General features: G+C 45.7%; 1 protein-coding gene across 2 annotated transcripts in view; it reads left to right on the top strand.

Annotated features, from left to right (window-relative positions):
* KLHL3 (kelch like family member 3) overlaps positions 1-16015 on the top strand; it is a 41431-nt gene that overhangs the window by 23525 nt on the left and 1891 nt on the right. For both annotated transcript variants that reach the window (XM_048057261.2, XM_048057263.2), the window contains exons 6-12: positions 2576-2685; positions 7088-7204; positions 8181-8330; positions 11281-11398; positions 12169-12366; positions 13156-13257; positions 14903-15031. In XM_048057261.2, coding sequence (XP_047913218.2) covers positions 2576-2685; positions 7088-7204; positions 8181-8330; positions 11281-11398; positions 12169-12366; positions 13156-13257; positions 14903-15031 — 924 coding nt within the window. The remainder of the gene's footprint in view (positions 1-2575; positions 2686-7087; positions 7205-8180; positions 8331-11280; positions 11399-12168; positions 12367-13155; positions 13258-14902; positions 15032-16015) is intronic.

Here is a 16015-nt window from a genome sequence, read left to right as displayed (position 1 = left end):
GCTAAAACAAATCGTCATGCAGTTTGAGCCTCTGATCTGTGGGGCACTGGTAGCTTACACCATGGGTAGATAAACCCTTATTTCCTTAATTCCTTGAGAGTGGACTTGCTTGGTTGCAATAAGTAGGCGCAGGCAATGGCTGTCAGCATTCCTCGTCTGCGTTGTAAATGTAAAGCTGTTCCAAGTGGGCCTGTACTCCTAACTCCCCTGCACTTTCCAGTCTCCTCTGGGACAGTTGCCCTTGAACTCTGATCAGAATTTCTCTACTCAGTTTGTTTTTCTGCTTTTGTGTCTGTTTATATAGGCAAAAATACACCTGCTCTCTCCCAGAGCACCTGCTCTGTCCTGCACCATTTTCTTGGGTATGTTTTTGTCCTTAATTGGACCATAAGTAGGCTCAGTGGAATAAAAATGTGCCCACCGAGTCCTCCCCTATTCTCCTGCAAATAAAAGTAAAACCTTTTTCAGCTGCTTTGGCTGTATTATCCCCTGGAGGAAAAGGTACCCTGGAAGGAATGGTTAATTTTGTAAAGGCTTGCTTGTAATATCTCATTATCCTTGTTTCCAGGCCCTGTTTAATCTTTAACCCAACAAGCAGTGCATTCACTGTATATTTATTTGGTTGTTTGGCAATTAGAAAGTCTGCTTTGTTGTTTTATTGGCCTTCATAAGTCCCAGTTAGTACAGTAGCCCATGTAATGTTAATGGAACTCCATTAATAAAAATGCCATTAAAATTCTTTTCGCTATGTTGTTTATGTAACAGCATTAAACAAAGACAGAGGTCCCCAGGCTCAAGAGCCCCTGTGTGCGTGAGCTCAGTTCCTTGAGAACTGCTTGGTTCTGGCCAATGGATAACCTCAGTAGGTAGGGGAGCTGCCTTGACAGAAGCAGGCACAAGTTACTTTATTAAAATCAGTAAATATTTTTACTCGCTTCCAACAAATAGCAAGAGATCAAATATCTTTCTACTGCCAGATGCCAATCTAGAATGAATAGGAGATTGTGTCCAGAAGTCAGAGTGCATACAGATTACTGTGTCGGGAGCATTTCCTGTTTTTCAAGTATTTAAGGCTAGAGTAGTTCATTAGATCTTAGATATGATTTCCAGCATAACACAGTACTAAACTTTATTGATCTTTTTAATCGGAGCCTTTGGCTTAGCTGTGGTGTTTTGGTCCCCATCAGACTAAAGGGGTCTGTGGCTGGGGAAGCCCAAGTGCCCTCTGCAGCAGTGGCGTTGGTAAGAAGTTGTTCGGGTGAGATCTCCAAGGAGATACTCTCGGGAAGTTGTGCCAGCTTGTGTCCCCGCAGTGCTGTTTTTTGGCAGGCAAAGTACTTTGCAGAGATGAAATCAAGAGGCAGATCTTGCTGCAGAGGGAGCTCTTTGGATATATGAGTCTGAACTTCTCAAAGCTAAAGGGGTTAGGGCTTGAAAAAAGCTGCTTCAGATCAAGTGGCTGAGAATTGTGTTTCAGTCAAAGGTAAATGAGACATAGAAAATGGCAGGTGAGCTTAAATTGGTGTGTATTTCTAAGAAATGCTAGGAAAACTAAAATTGTTCTCGACCAGCTAATGGCCATTTTGACCTAGAAATTCTTTCCTAGAAAGTAATTATTTCCTAGTGCCCTTTGGTTAGATGTAAAGCATGACAGATTTGATGATCCCTTTTGGGCTTGTGCTGCAAACTAAATTCTTCCAGTTTGGGATTACAGCCAGAGATGTGAATGGCTGTATTTTGTTTTCAGGTGGCTCCCAAAGTTACAGCATGGAGGAATTTGGAGGCAAAAAAGGGAAGAGAAATGTGTATGGTTGCAGTCTGAGTAGGAAGAGGAAAGGCTGCCTGGGAAGATAGATGCTGAGGGTTTGGAAGAGGGGGAAGCTGAAATTTATATGTTTCTGGGGAAAAATAAAAAGTTGGAAGGGGAGAAAAACTGATCCCATATGTGTGCATGGGACGAGGCTTCCCTCTTGCCTATCTCTCTGTTGTGCTCCTTCGTGCACACAGATTCAGCTGGGTGCTCTGGGAGCCTCCACTATTCACTGCTGGCCTGTGTGCACCAAGCTGACTGTGTTCGGCTGGTGCATGCTGAAAGTGGGCTTTGCTTGAAATAACTGCAAATATCAGACACCCTTGATGGTGACACCTCTCATCTAAGTGTTGAGCAGATTTGCTTCTGGGTAGGTTGTTGAAATGAGCAAGAATTGAATCTCAAGGTAGCCAGGTTACTTACTGCTTTAGGAAGGTATTGACGCTTTTCTCAATTGCCACTAGTAATCATATCTGCCACTGGAAAGTACTTCGTGGCTTTGCAGAAAGTTAAGTTCCATTTTATGTTTTATTGCCATTTACAAAAGAGTCTCATGGAGCTTGTGTTACTTCAAATAACATCTCATTTCTTAGCCTCCTCTGAGACTATTTTCTTTTTGTTTGGCCATTCAGTTGCAGTGTGTTGTTTGTCTTGGTTGCCCAGAGCTGTAACGATAGCAGTTCTCTGAATGCTGTAGCCCTTCCATTGACTTAAAGCATGGATTTCATTATAATTTTGTGTTCCCCTTTTTCATTTGTTGAACAGAGCAGCACTTTCCTGAGGTGATGCTAGGAGAAGAATTTCTTAGCCTTAGTCTGGACCAGGTTTGCAGTTTAATATCAAGTGACAAGCTCACAGTCTCCTCTGAAGAAAAGGTACAGTAAATCATATAGCAACAGTGAATTTAAGAATGCTGAATGTTTCTAGATATTACATTGGAAACTGTTCTCTTGTTACGCTCTTTAGGGGCCATTTTCTAACAGAGCTCACGAAAGGAGAATTTAAAATAGTGCAATTCTGTAAAACACGTGAAAATGACCTTCAGTTGGTTGTTCTTCATAGGAAGTAATGATTCTTAGATCTGTGTCTCTTCCAAAAGCCCTGGGGGACAGAACTGAATTCCAACTAGGAACCTCCCATCTGTTGTTGATGTAAAGCTCATATTACCTGTTGTAAAACCTCAAAAGTAGGTGAATTGCATGCACTAGGCCAGGGAGGAGTACTGCCTTCTGTTGCACCTTGAACAGAACAAGTAAAGGAGGTCCACAACTGAGAAGGAAGGAAACATTTTTCTAACATCATGAATATATATTTTTTTAATGGAAGAGGGAAATAAGGCACTGTTTAGGTTGTTTTGAGGCTGAAATGTTGAACCATCCCATGTTGTCTGTAGTCCCGGAAGGGAGCTCAAGCAGTGGTTGGGGCACTCAGGGAACTCCAGGTCCTCTTTGTCATGACCTGCAGCAGGTTTCTGGGTTGTGTGCTTCAAGTCTTTCCCTCTGAATCAACACTACAGGGAGGTGGACAACTGTAGAGGCTACAGAAGAGCTTGAGGGTCACTTGTCTTGTAACTTCAGGCCCCCAGTTTTGATGGGGTGGGGCTGGACCCTGGTGTGTTGGGTGCTGCTGTTGTGTCCTCAGCTGGCCCAGGTGTGTGCACCCATCCTGCCCAGCCCATCCGTGCTGCAGATGTGCATGTGCTTGGGCCCGTACGGGTCATGAAGCTTGCCAGGAAACCTGCAGCACGCGAGGTGTGGATGCAGATACGCTTTATTCAGATCCACAGCCAGCAAACTGGGAGGCTCTGGGAGTGCGTTTCCGCAGGGCTTGGGCCAGCGTGGGCGTCTCGGTGGGGTGCTGCTCTGTGCCACACAGGCAGGGCCAAAAGGGAAAAAACAAATAGTGTGAACTCCCGGCAGAATTGCTTTGCGTGAACCAAGGCGTCTGCAAAGGGAAGTGCAAGTTTAGTAACCACTTTTTCCAGTCCTGTGCAGCATTGTTAAAAAGCTTTTGTTGGCCTTGAGCCCGGAGAAATCAAAGTGTCTGCTCCCTCTTCTCAGCTTTATACAATCAAACCAGTATTTCTGTAGATGGTTCTAAAAGTTGAATATACAAGTCAGTGCAAGGAAATGGAAGCATAAGCTGTACATTCAAAACAACAGCTACCAGTAACAGGAGATAGGCAGAGAATGGGATTTGAATATAAAAGTGAAATATGTGCTGGAGACCAAAGACCTGCTGAAAATTGAGGGCAGAGTGGTAGGCTGCTGCTTTGTATTAGCTTCAGTGTGACAGATGAGCAGTTTTCCTGACCTTTATTCTTCCTATCTGCTAATGTGTTTGGTGTGTATCTATACGTGCATTTCCACACACGTTTATATGCGTGTGTGCATGACGGAGGATAACTATTTTTCAGCAAAGGTGTAGTAAGCAAGCAAATGCTACAAACATCTGAGGGTTAAATTGTCCCAACCAGACTTAGTGAGAGGCTTTCGTGCTCCTGTTCTTGCCATGTCCCATGCGTGCAGCCCATGAGCCCGGGCATTCCCATCTCTCAGAGGTGGAAGAGCTACAGCTGAGTCCCAGCAGGGCCAGAAGGCAGTGAGCCCCAGAGGGCAGAGTTGCCCCTAATATGCTTCCAGACCAGGTGTGTGCCCAAAAGCTTGTACCTTCTCCCCTTCCTCTGCCACCTCCCAGCTAATACTAACTGACCTAATAAAATATATTCTTTACCTCAACGGATTTTGGCATAACAATATCTCTAGGCTATCGTGACTACAAAAATTGGTTGCTGCCACAGAAATGATTTAATTGTAAGATGACTACTCCGAGGAATTTTCCCCTTTAATCAGAGATTATTGTCCTTTCTATCCTTCTCCCCCTTGCTGTTGTCAGTCTCTGCAGTTGCACGGGTCCTTCTGGCCTAGGACAAAAGTTGGGTTTGGTCCATGGCTGCTCCTTTTGCTATAGTTAAGTACTTTGAAGACAGCTTTATTGGTGCTTTCTGCACCTGACCTAATTTACTCTATAATTATAGCAGTGTATGCAAGCAAGGAAAAACTATTAAAAAATCATGTTTGCTCATATTTACTAACTCTGAGTGAAATGGAGGGGCTTCCAGCCCTCAAGAAATGGCTTCTGCCAGCTCAGAATAGTGGTGAAAAACTTCTGAGAGAGTTGGGATTTTTTATTTTGGGGACTTCACACAGAGCCCATTAATTGACCCATCCTAGCATGCAGTAGGAGCTGATGCAGAGTTTGGTTGTCAGTGCTGGGAGCATCTCACAACTGGATTTTTCCCTGCAGAGGGAAAATGTTTTGTGAAAATGTATCAGTGTCTCAGATTCAGATTTTTTTTCCCCATTTTTTAAAATCAGAGCCAATAGGAGATGCCAGTGGGTGACTTTTTAAATTTCTGTTATTTTTGGAGTAGGCACAGCGGGGTAGTCAGCGTGTGCCTACCTCTGGAATGGTCTCCAGCGCTGAGGAGATGGTTAATTCCTCATACCCACTGCTTTACCTCCCTTTAACAATTTTTCACTGTCATCTTGATCTGCAGCTGGATATATTCCAGTCCAGCGACCTGTTCTGGTGCGGAAGAGGTTAATGAAAAGCATGTTTGTGGGCTAAACATTGCTTTATGCTCCTACCATGCTCATTTGCAATTAAAAATCTCTTAACAACCTAGTTTCCATTTTAAATGCCTTGTAGCTAAAGTGAAATAGTTTGTTTGTTTATTTATTTGTGCTTAAAAATACTTCAGGGTTCTGGAGTAGTTATTTTCCCCTGCGCTCGCTGGGGTTTGATTACAGGGCTCCCCGTTGCGTTGCTGAAATCCTTGCTGCAGCTTCCTGAATTCCAAGCAGTTCAGCAAGAGCGTTTGTTGGCATAGGAAATGAGGCTCCTGCTTTACTGCTCACTTGTTTTTTTAAGTGTGTAGTTCAGCAAAGAGGAGGAAACCCCTTTGCACTCTGCCTCTCCTTTGTGCGAGGAAGCGGCAGTCGGTGCCTCCTGCAAATACATTTGCCGGCAACAACTGGGGACCGAGAGGCAGTGCCCTAGGTTCAAGTTAATGCTGTCAAATTACTGACCTTGGACCAAAGAAATGGTTTGCTGGGGGGGACTGGAAAGAAGGAAAAAATAGCTTTGCAAATTGGCCTGACCAGGCGGTGACCCCGGGGGGAAGTTGAAGCCACGGGCACAGGCTGGGTGCGCTGGGGTGAAGGGGCAGCGGCACCGCAGGCTGCGTGCGGGAGGGATGCACCAAGGCCCTCCCCAGTAACTGGAGAGCAGGATCGGTGGCATAATTTTGCCCGTAGGCACGAGTTAAGTGTCAGAATTTAATTCTGACTCTGTGAGGAAACTCCACCGCGAGGATCAATATCCTGCTGTGCAATATCTGAGACTGCACCAGCCCCTTGCCTTTGTGCCTTTTCTCAGGAAGCCTTTTACGCTCCCAGTGACATTTTTAGGCCTTTCTTTGGGGAGGAGTGTGGCTGACAGTTATATAAGTGCATGCATATTCATGCATGGATCATGTAGGACACTTCCGTACGCGTTTATCCATTGCACAGGGCTCTCTGCTGCAGGGGGCTGTTTGTGCGCAGCGTGTCATGGAGCCAAAGTTTGGGTCCTTGTCTGCGCGGGCTGCATCCAGAAATAAAACTACGTTTGGGCTCAGACCAGAAGTCCATCGTGCCCTTGTTTCCCTGTGGGAAGCGCAGCCCTGCCTGTAGTATCCGGGCATTTTGAGCGGTGAAATAAATGCAGTGCAGAGTGGGGTGAATCTGTCCTGTGGGTTTCTTGGGTTTGGGGGGAACTGGTGCATGGATTAAATACGATGGTGAGGCAGCGACTTGCCATGAGAGCAGGCTCCTTCAGGAGGGGCGATCTTTCTTATCAGTAGTAATCGTTGTGGCTGATTTCATGAATAATGTCCACCACAAATGTCAAAAGGCTAATTAAGTTTCCTGGCCGCCTTCCAGTACTCCTTACTGTACAAGAGGTGCATGATTGTCCTGGACACATGCTCAGGTCTGAGAGCGATACAGCACATCGAGATACGGAGTTGCTTATTAGCATGCACGGTCAGCTCGCCTCTTGGCTACTGTGGTGCTTGAGCTCTTTGCATACTGTCCTGACTTTTTCATCTGTTTGTTTGATAGGGATCTTGCATCTCCTTCCTTTGACATTGCGAAATCACAACGCTGCTGATTTTGGGAAGGTGACTGCAAGCCTGTTCTCTTTTGTACATTAATTGTATTCTTATCTGTGTAGGTCTTTGAAGCGGTTATTTCTTGGATAAATTATGAGAAGGAGTCTCGCTTAGAGCACATGGCTAAACTGATGGAGCATGTTCGCCTGCCCCTTTTGCCCAGAGATTATCTTGTACAGGTTAGTCTGCAAATAAGTAATTAATATTGCGCTAAAGCTGATGGAAGCTCCTTAATCAGTGTCTTGGCTGTTTGCTTCTGAGATGGGTATTTTGGCATGTAGCTCAGTCTGTAAACAGGAATAATGGAAAAACTGGATGGAATCTGAAATCTGTGTGCGCACACATGCACACACACACAGAAACCTTCTTACAAAGTGTGACCTGTGCTCTGCCTGGCAGTGCTGAGAGCTAAGCTCCTGCCAGTCTTGGTGGAAGCATTTAAAAGTAAATATCTCAGGATTTTTCACCCAGAAAATATTCAGGTCATGCTCTTACAGGGCTGTACAGTTTTTTCCCTAGTGCATGTGTGATAGTTTTGGCTTAAGAAGTGCTCTGTGCAGGAGCAGGATCTATGGAGATAGGTCTGTGTGACTGGCAGGTGAGATGCTGTCAGTCAGAGTCTGACTTAGAGATTGTTCTTGACAAGTTAATTCCTGGGATCTGGACCTCAATAATGAGCCAAGAATTCACGAAGAAGAGGCTGGTGGGCTCTTTGACTGCTATGCTTTCAACATATGTCTAAAAAAAATCAATACAATTGAAATAAAATTGATACACATGAGATGCACCCATGTCTATCTCAACTGTATCTTCTTATCCAGTAACAGATATTGCCTCTCCTTAAAAGTTCTTACTCAAATTATTTTGCACCCAAATTCCTGGTAAATTCTCCTGTGTTGAGACACTAGGTGTTTGACGGGGGTGATAAAATAGAGGGAGAATTGCCGCTGTTTAGTGATACTTGAAGAAGGGGAGCCTGGATGTTAATGCATTTGTTTCTTCGGAAAGAACTGGCATTCCATCTTCTGCATTTCCTGTGTTGGTGCTTCAGAAAAGAAGCTCTGGTTTCAGTGTGTTTACTGCAAAGCTCTCTTTTGACCTGAGATACCAAGTCCTTGACTTTAAATGATCTTTCATGTGTGTGCATGTTCTCAGACAGTTGAAGAAGAAGCTTTAATCAAAAATAACAACACGTGTAAAGACTTCCTTATCGAGGCCATGAAATATCATTTGCTTCCTCTGGATCAAAGGCAATTGATCAAGAATCCCAGAACGAAGCCAAGGACTCCTGTTAGCCTGCCAAAGGTAAGCTGAGTTCCCTTTGAAAAACAGGAGGGAAATGTCACTTCATGACACCTCTCACAGTATAACTGGTGGCGTTTTCTGTCTTTGAAAGGAGTTTATGTGCTTACCACAGTACTTTTACTAACTCCTAATTGTTTTCTTTTCAATTGCTCTGAGCCCATTAGAGGAAAGTCCGACAGCAGGATGTGTGCTGTATTTCCTATATATTATGGCCAGTCCTCAATCCTTTTGTTGGGTGAGCAGCCCAGGGGAAGGAAGTGCTCGGAGAATGGGCCCTGTCGTTTTATAATTGGTGCTGCTTGGATACTAGGGGTTAATGGATGTGCAGCTATCATCTGCTGAGGCTGAGCAGGGCTGCAGACACAAGCAAAAATCGGCTGAGGTCAGATCTTAATACAGTCGATGAAGATAACAGGAGTTTACATCAGTATTGTTAAAGAGCAAAAGTCATTGATGTGGAAGGGGAGCGTGCCATCACCTGCTGGGGAAATCAGCTGGAAAAACGGATCTTGGTTGAATAATGCTACTCATAATTCTTTGAATCGCTTTACTCCCTCTTCTGGTATTGCCTATACCCACTGAGGATGTATAATTAAGTTTGATAAATGAGAAACCCACAGAGGAAGCAGTATCTCTGCTCCCAAGGACAAGGCTCTGCTCTCAAAACATTTTGTCAGCCCCAGGTGGTTTGGGGAGCGACTGTTGTTCCTGGAGCTATGGCCTGAGGATCAGTGACCCGCAGTGACAGCGGCTGCAGGCAGCTGCCTGGAGAGCTGCTGAGGTTTCTGCGGGTTCCTAGTGCTGTGGTGGAGCCCTGCTGGGGAGGATCACCATCGGTGCCTGTCATTTTTCTGTCTCCTTAATCAGAAGGCAGGAAAGCAGGAAACAACAGCAACCAGACATGTGAGCAGGAAGTCTGAAGCAAATTTCAATAGACTCAAAGCAGCTACTGAATAAATAATCCTTGTTACTCCCTGCGTTTGTCCCAGAGGCATGTGATGCTCTGGCCTCTGCTTTGTTAGTGAGGAGAAAATGACAACAGAAACTGTTTAACCCATGCCCCAGAGATAAATGCAGTTCATCATAATGTCTCTCACCAGACTGTCACTGAAGTTATTAACAAGCTTTTCAGAGATTGTAAGATGTCAAAACCATACTGTGTTATTTTTCTAAGGACAAATAATAGGGAGCCTGTTCTGTGGCATGGTGTATGAGATCTGTGCTATGAGGGAGTGTTCAGATGTTCAGCTGCTGAAAGGTTTGTCAAGAAATTGCAGTTCTGTAGAGCATGTCAGTGTGTTGTGTATTCTACCTGCTCGCACTGAAGTGAAGTTGGTAGAAGATAGCTTTGGGGGTTTCATGAAGGGCCACGTAACCCTTCGTCAAGGACTAAAGAAGTTAAGGATGAAAAATGAACAGTGATCCGGTGACTGCAGAGGTTCTCAACATATTCTTTAGCATGACCAGAGTACAAACCCAAATTTTCTGTGGGTCTGTTCTCCCTTCTTTTTAACTGTAAAGAGATGGGAGAAGGTGCTGATCTTCCAGCAGTCCAGGTGCTGAGAGACTGAGCTCATCTGTTGGTCCTACTGTGAAACCTCTCAAGTCTGCAATTGTTTGAAGTTCCGTAGCTTTCCATGGGAGACTGTTACACAATTAGTAGTTAGACTGCTAACTTGGACTGAATTTGCTTTCTAAGGTCGTGTTTTCATCTTTCTAGATCAAACAGTTCACTGTTTTCATACTCGTGCAATACTGCAGACAGTTGTCTGGCCCTGTGCTTTTAAGGCAGCTGTGGTGGGGGTTGAGCTCCATACCTGAGTGACCTCAAGTGTTGATCTTATCCCCTCAGCTACCCGCAGGCGCCTTGCAGAGGCTAAAGCCAGTACCGTCTACTCTTTGACTATATTTGAAGCCCGCTTATCTCGCTTCCAGCTCCTCGGCCTTGTAAAAATCACATTGTCTTGGGCAGCGTTTGCTCCTGCTGTTCCCTGTGATAAGGGAACGAATCCTCCTTTTCCATAGCTGTGGAGGAGCAGAAGGAAACGTGTTCAGAACAAAGTACAGGTAGAGACATTTGTAAATGCTAGAGGTTCGGAAGCTGCCTGTGCATGTGCCGGTGGGCTGCCTTCGAGCTGAGAGCCCCTGGCTGCTGGTGGCAGGCAGGACAGATCTGGGAAGGGCCACACTGCACGTGGTCCACGTCTTCTTGTTTTCCCCCAGTGTCTGCTGATTTCTGTTGCTAGGAATGGGGATTGGGTCTAGGTGGGTTCTCAGACGGACCCAGCAGAGGATTTCTTATGCCCCTGAGATTTGCTGTTGATTACCTTCACGTAGATTTTTCTTTTCCCTAATGTGAAGAATTTAAGGCTTAATTACTAGATTTGCATCAACACACGTCGGAGCCAAAGGCCCTAATGAAGCTGACAAATCACTTCCTTCAGAAGTCCAGCATCCCTGGGTCTTAATAGTCCTGATTTCCCCAAGTGTCATCTTCCCTGCAGGTGGCAATACAGCTGTCAGGTTTTATTTGCTAAGTGGCATCGATTATTTTTAGCACCACCATGGAGATAATGACTAAAGAGTGGGCTGGTTGTGGAATTTATGCTGGAATCTTCTTCACTTAAAAATACTTGTGCAGTGAGCCTTACACGCACGGTGGTACAAAGCAATTCTGTGTTTTGGGGGGAAATAGGGCAGGTTGCCCACTCCAGAAACAGTGAGGAAGGGGTAATTGGGGCTGCCACACTTAGTTTGCATTAAAAGGTAGGTAGTTTTATTCTCCAAGAATAGAACTGACTTAAATAACCCTCTCTGCAGAGGCTTTTGGTGGCCTTGCAGTGTTTAGGTGGCAGCTGCTCTAGACCAGGTTGTGTTGATGGTTTCTTTTCAGAGAGCAGCTGCCTGGGCTGATGTCTGAGGTGTCCCAGCTCTCATCTTCCCTCTCCAGGTGATGATTGTGGTGGGCGGGCAAGCGCCCAAAGCCATTCGCAGTGTGGAGTGCTATGACTTTGAGGAGGAACGGTGGGATCAGGTTGCTGAGCTTCCTTCCCGGAGATGCAGAGCAGGTAATGGGAACTTACAGCCTTCTTCATTTTCCCAGTGCAGCTCTTCAGGGCTGGACAGTTGTGTTCTCAATCCCTTAGGAGTTGGACTTGATGATCCTTATGGGTCCCTTCCAACTCGGGATATTCTATGATTCTATGATTCCGCCTTCCTCTCTGTCCCCAGCCTCAAACAGCTCTTTGCCATTCCTTCTCCTCCGTCGTTATGCACGTGTCCTTCACATTCAGGTGGATATCCTGCTTTTATAGGGGTTGTTTCTGCCTGTCCCCTTGCTTCATCATCTCTTTCTCCTGGTTGTTCCTCTATCTGTTTCCCCTCCTCCTCCTGTTCCACTGGCCGTGGAAGCCCACAGGCATCCAGTTTTCCTTGCTGGTTTCCTAGTGAAAATCACAGGAGCTGAGTCAGGCCCTCGGTGTGCTTACAGGGTGATGGAGGCTGGATCTGTAAGCTGAGTGTTCATCTGAAGACGTGCGAGATGGATGTGAATGTGGATCACCATTTGGTATCCTCTCTGACTCAGAAAAAACTTTCATTCAGATCTGAAATCCATCTGTGCCTTATGTTGCTGTGTGTTTATGTGCATTTCACTATCCTTATGACACATGTACTTTATCATGCTCGGCTCCAGAGCTCCTAACCTGCAGAAAATGCTCAAGACTTGCACACGTTCTGCTCTTCCCTGCTGTCTTACACACCCTGGCAGACGTCTGATGATACTTGGTTCCTAACATGTTTGTAAAACCTCCATAAAATCCCTCTGCTCTTTTACCAGGTGTTGTATTTATGGCTGGCAATGTTTATGCTGTCGGGGGCTTTAATGGGTCGCTAAGGGTACGCACGGTCGATGTGTATGACGGCGTGAAGGACCAGTGGACCTCCATAGCCAGCATGCAGGAAAGACGAAGCACTTTAGGTGCGGCTGTGCTCAACGATCTCCTGTATGCAGTGGGCGGCTTTGATGGCAGCACAGGTAGGTGACTGAACAGAAACCAGGCAGTGCCTGATCCAAAACAATGTTTTCAGAGTCCCCAGCAAAGTTTGCAGAGCTTTAGTGAGGCTCCAGAGCAATTTCTCTATGGAGAATGAGCCAGAGACTGGGCATATTGTGTTATACCTAACCATATGCTCACTCTGACCCTTCCGTAATTGCAGAATGTCTCACCAAGGCTTTTTTCCTGTAGTGATACGGTTCTTTCAGTCTTGTTCTTTATGTGAACATTCTTACTCTGTTCTTAAAAGAGGGATTTTTCCCAGTTTTAGTTAAAATCTGTGTAACATGAATGAAATGCGAACAAGGCATTTTATGGGGTATGTGCGTCTGGGAGTTAGTTTGGCATAAATGGCATGTTTAGATTCACACCTCTGCTGTAGAGCTTTGCCACTTGGTTTAGCCTTAAACTGACTATCTCAGCTGGTGATGAGTACAATACAACAGGGTCTGGGGTAATTTTTAAACCTTTGTGTGGACATTTTATAATGCTTGAAAGAATGTGACTTTTGGGCTTGGAATCTGGACTCTGCTCCACTTTGGTGTCCCGGGACAGGGTCTATGTGATAACAATTTTTCCAGCTGCTGGAGAAGTGGCGTTAACATGCTGGCCCCAGCCCTAAAGGAAAGGGACTGCAAAATTGGGTTGTAGGAGTGTGGGGGGAATTACAGGCTGGGGAGGAGGTAGAAGGCAGATGAAAGTGCAACACCAATCTTTTTCTCTTCTCTTTTTTTTTAATTAGAAAACCTGTGTATCCCCTTTTTAACTAGGTCTGGCATCAGTTGAGGCCTATAGCTATAAAACCAATGAGTGGTTTTTTGTGGCTCCCATGAACACAAGAAGAAGCAGTGTTGGAGTTGGAGTTGTGGAGGGTAAGAAAATCAGCAGCCATTTCCATCAAGCAAATGTTACTGCGTCACACGGGGGCCTGAATGGTTAAGTGCAATAGGAAGCAACTGCAGGATCTGTTCTTTAAGTTGTCTTCAGTTGGTAAAGATTTATTATATATGACATAATCTTTGTAGCTTTTTCCATTCTTCTTATCTTGGTGAAAAATCGTGTGTAGCTTTCCAAGAACCTCAGGCCTGTATGAGACCAGCCCATGCCTTCTGTGCGTGCCATTAGGTGTGTGCCGGTTTCTTTGAATCTTATTCTTCCTGAGCTGCTGCTGGTTGATAAAAGCAAACTGTTATGCAGTGTACACTGTTGCCATCAGCAGACAGCGTGTGGATAAAGCACCCATTGCAGAAAATCTGCTCAGCAAGAGAACAGGAGCATAGTTCATCCCACAGCCCCAAGCTGGTGGTTTGGCAGGAATACTAAAACCTGTGTTTATTGACATCAGGCTTTCAGGCATGCATGGCATAATTTAGTCGGGTTCGTAAATGACCAGGGACTGACGATAGCAAACGCTGATACTGCGGCAGCCTGGGAATGAGGTAGGCGAGGTGAGTGGGGAGGGCGCTTTGAGGATCGCAGCAGCAGCTGTTGGCACGTATGTGTCAGCACCCAGCTTGAACGAGCTGGAACTGAGCAACTTGGTTTGGATCCAGCAGAAGGAGCAATTTAGATAGGAACCTTTTGCTTCCTTTAGCAAAACCAGTTCTGAAGCAAACGAAACGTTTTGTTTGACCTTATCTTTAGCATGGCATAACAGTTTCCAATTAGTACGGTGTGGAGCAGGCAACAGCACAGGAGGAGCACAGTTGCAAACGTCTGATGATCACAGCCCGAGGAGGCAGTGAGTGGAGCTGTGTGCAAAGTTGGTAGGTGATAAAGGGAGACTAGGAGAGCGTATGAGTCAGGTCTGTGAACAAGGTTTTTGGTGTAGCATCAGTCTTGTTTCGTGTATGGTGTAGTCCCATGACATCTGATTATGCTCTTATATTCTCATGAGGTAGCTGTTGTCCAGGTTTCACTGAGTTGAGTTGCAGGGGGGATAAACATACCGTGCTGTGAAGGTCTCCTGGGATTTCTTCTGTCTTAAGATCACTTGGCACGAGTAAACAGGCTGGCCTCAGCTGTACTAGCAGCATTGGTTTGTTTTGGTTTGGCCCAGAATCTTCAAAATTGGGTCTAGGTTTCCGTGGAGGTATTATATTAAGAAGCTTTTGTGTATTTATTGCTCATGTGATATTGTAATTAATGTACAGTATCGACCTTTGACAGCTCACCTTGCTATGTGGCACCTGAACAGGAGGAAACACTTGATCAGCAGAACGTGCTTTGATATTACCTCTTCTCCAGGGCCAACAAGTCATTTGGAAAACCCTCCGGGCTTTTGGCTTCTAATTAAGCTGCTGTTGTGATGTTTCCTTGACTTAGTTGACAGCTTTTACAGCTTTAAAACCAGGCCCGCCTGTCTGTGAGTCTACCTCAGATCCTTTCAGTAGGGTTTTCCCCAGACATGCCAGCAGGTTTGGGCAGGTCTCCCAGGGCCTCAGCCAGGATCTGTCCTCACTCGAGGCTGTCAGTCATAGCCGTAAAGCTAATAATGTCCATGTCTCTCTCTTCCAGGTAAGCTCTATGCCGTGGGCGGTTACGATGGAGCGTCCCGTCAGTGCCTTAGTACCGTAGAGCAGTACAACCCTGCCACGAACGAATGGACCTACGTAGCTGACATGAGCACTCGGCGCAGTGGTGCAGGTACTGGCTCCAAGATGTGTTCTTAAAAGTGGATAATCGCTGGGCTCTCCTCTGTTCATGGAAAGGAAGGAAAAGTATGCTTCAGTATTGCTGGGTTGGCAAGTGCAACCTGTTATCCACCCCCTTCCATGAGGAGAAGAGCCATAATTGCTTGGAAGCTCTCAGCAGCTCTTCTGACTTCGTTAAAATCTGCCAAATTGAAATTAATTTCTAGATTAATGAAATAATGTTCAGTGTTTCTAAGTAGCTTTTCTAACAGATGCATCTCACTTGTAAGCAGAGAGTTGTCTTTCCAAATTGCCAGCTGCAGGCTTAGCCAGGGACTGGAAAGTCAAGCTGCTCTGCCTTCTCTTTGCTGTTGTTTGGGGGTTGTCAGGTGGATTTTCCTTCTGGATCTTCCCTGATTCTCCTGGTGCAGCACATCTGCACTGGCTGACCTGCAGACCAAGTCAAGGCAACAAAATTAAACTGAAATGGCCCCTGCTAAAACTTTTTTTTGTATCTTTGCTGGCTGGAAAAAAGGATTGGATTGTAGTCTTGATGCCTGTACTGAGATAGACTTCAGTGAGTTTTCTTTGCTCAAAACATTCTGCTCTGAGCACTGCTTTGTGAGCACAACTACGAGTGGCAAGGTTAGTGTTACAAATACTCTTTCTTGCCTGCCAAGTAGCCTTACAATTTGCTTTTCCCAAACTGAAAGATGAGCACATCAAGGCCTGGTTGTGACCCAAGTGCACAGCACTTGCCCCTCCAGCAGGCACCGGGGAGGGGCTGATAATGACACCAAAAGCAATGATTTGAGCTGTCGTACAGCTCGGTGAAGGAAATCCGTGCTCGGAGCTCCTGGCATTGCCGTCCCCATGCTGACATCTAGCGGAGGAGAGGACGAGCGTCCCCAAATCCCGACGGTGGCCCCAGTGCAGGCAGTGCTGGAGGGAATGGCAGCTCCCTCCCGGCAGGGATGGCCACTCTGCCTGTGCCCCT

The sequence above is a fragment of the Anser cygnoides genome, chromosome 14 (genome assembly GCF_040182565.1).
Source record: "Anser cygnoides isolate HZ-2024a breed goose chromosome 14, Taihu_goose_T2T_genome, whole genome shotgun sequence".
Taxonomy (NCBI): domain Eukaryota; kingdom Metazoa; phylum Chordata; class Aves; order Anseriformes; family Anatidae; genus Anser; species Anser cygnoides.
The sequence above is the reverse complement of the archived record's forward strand: the minus strand, read 5'-3'. Positions and strand labels throughout refer to the sequence as shown.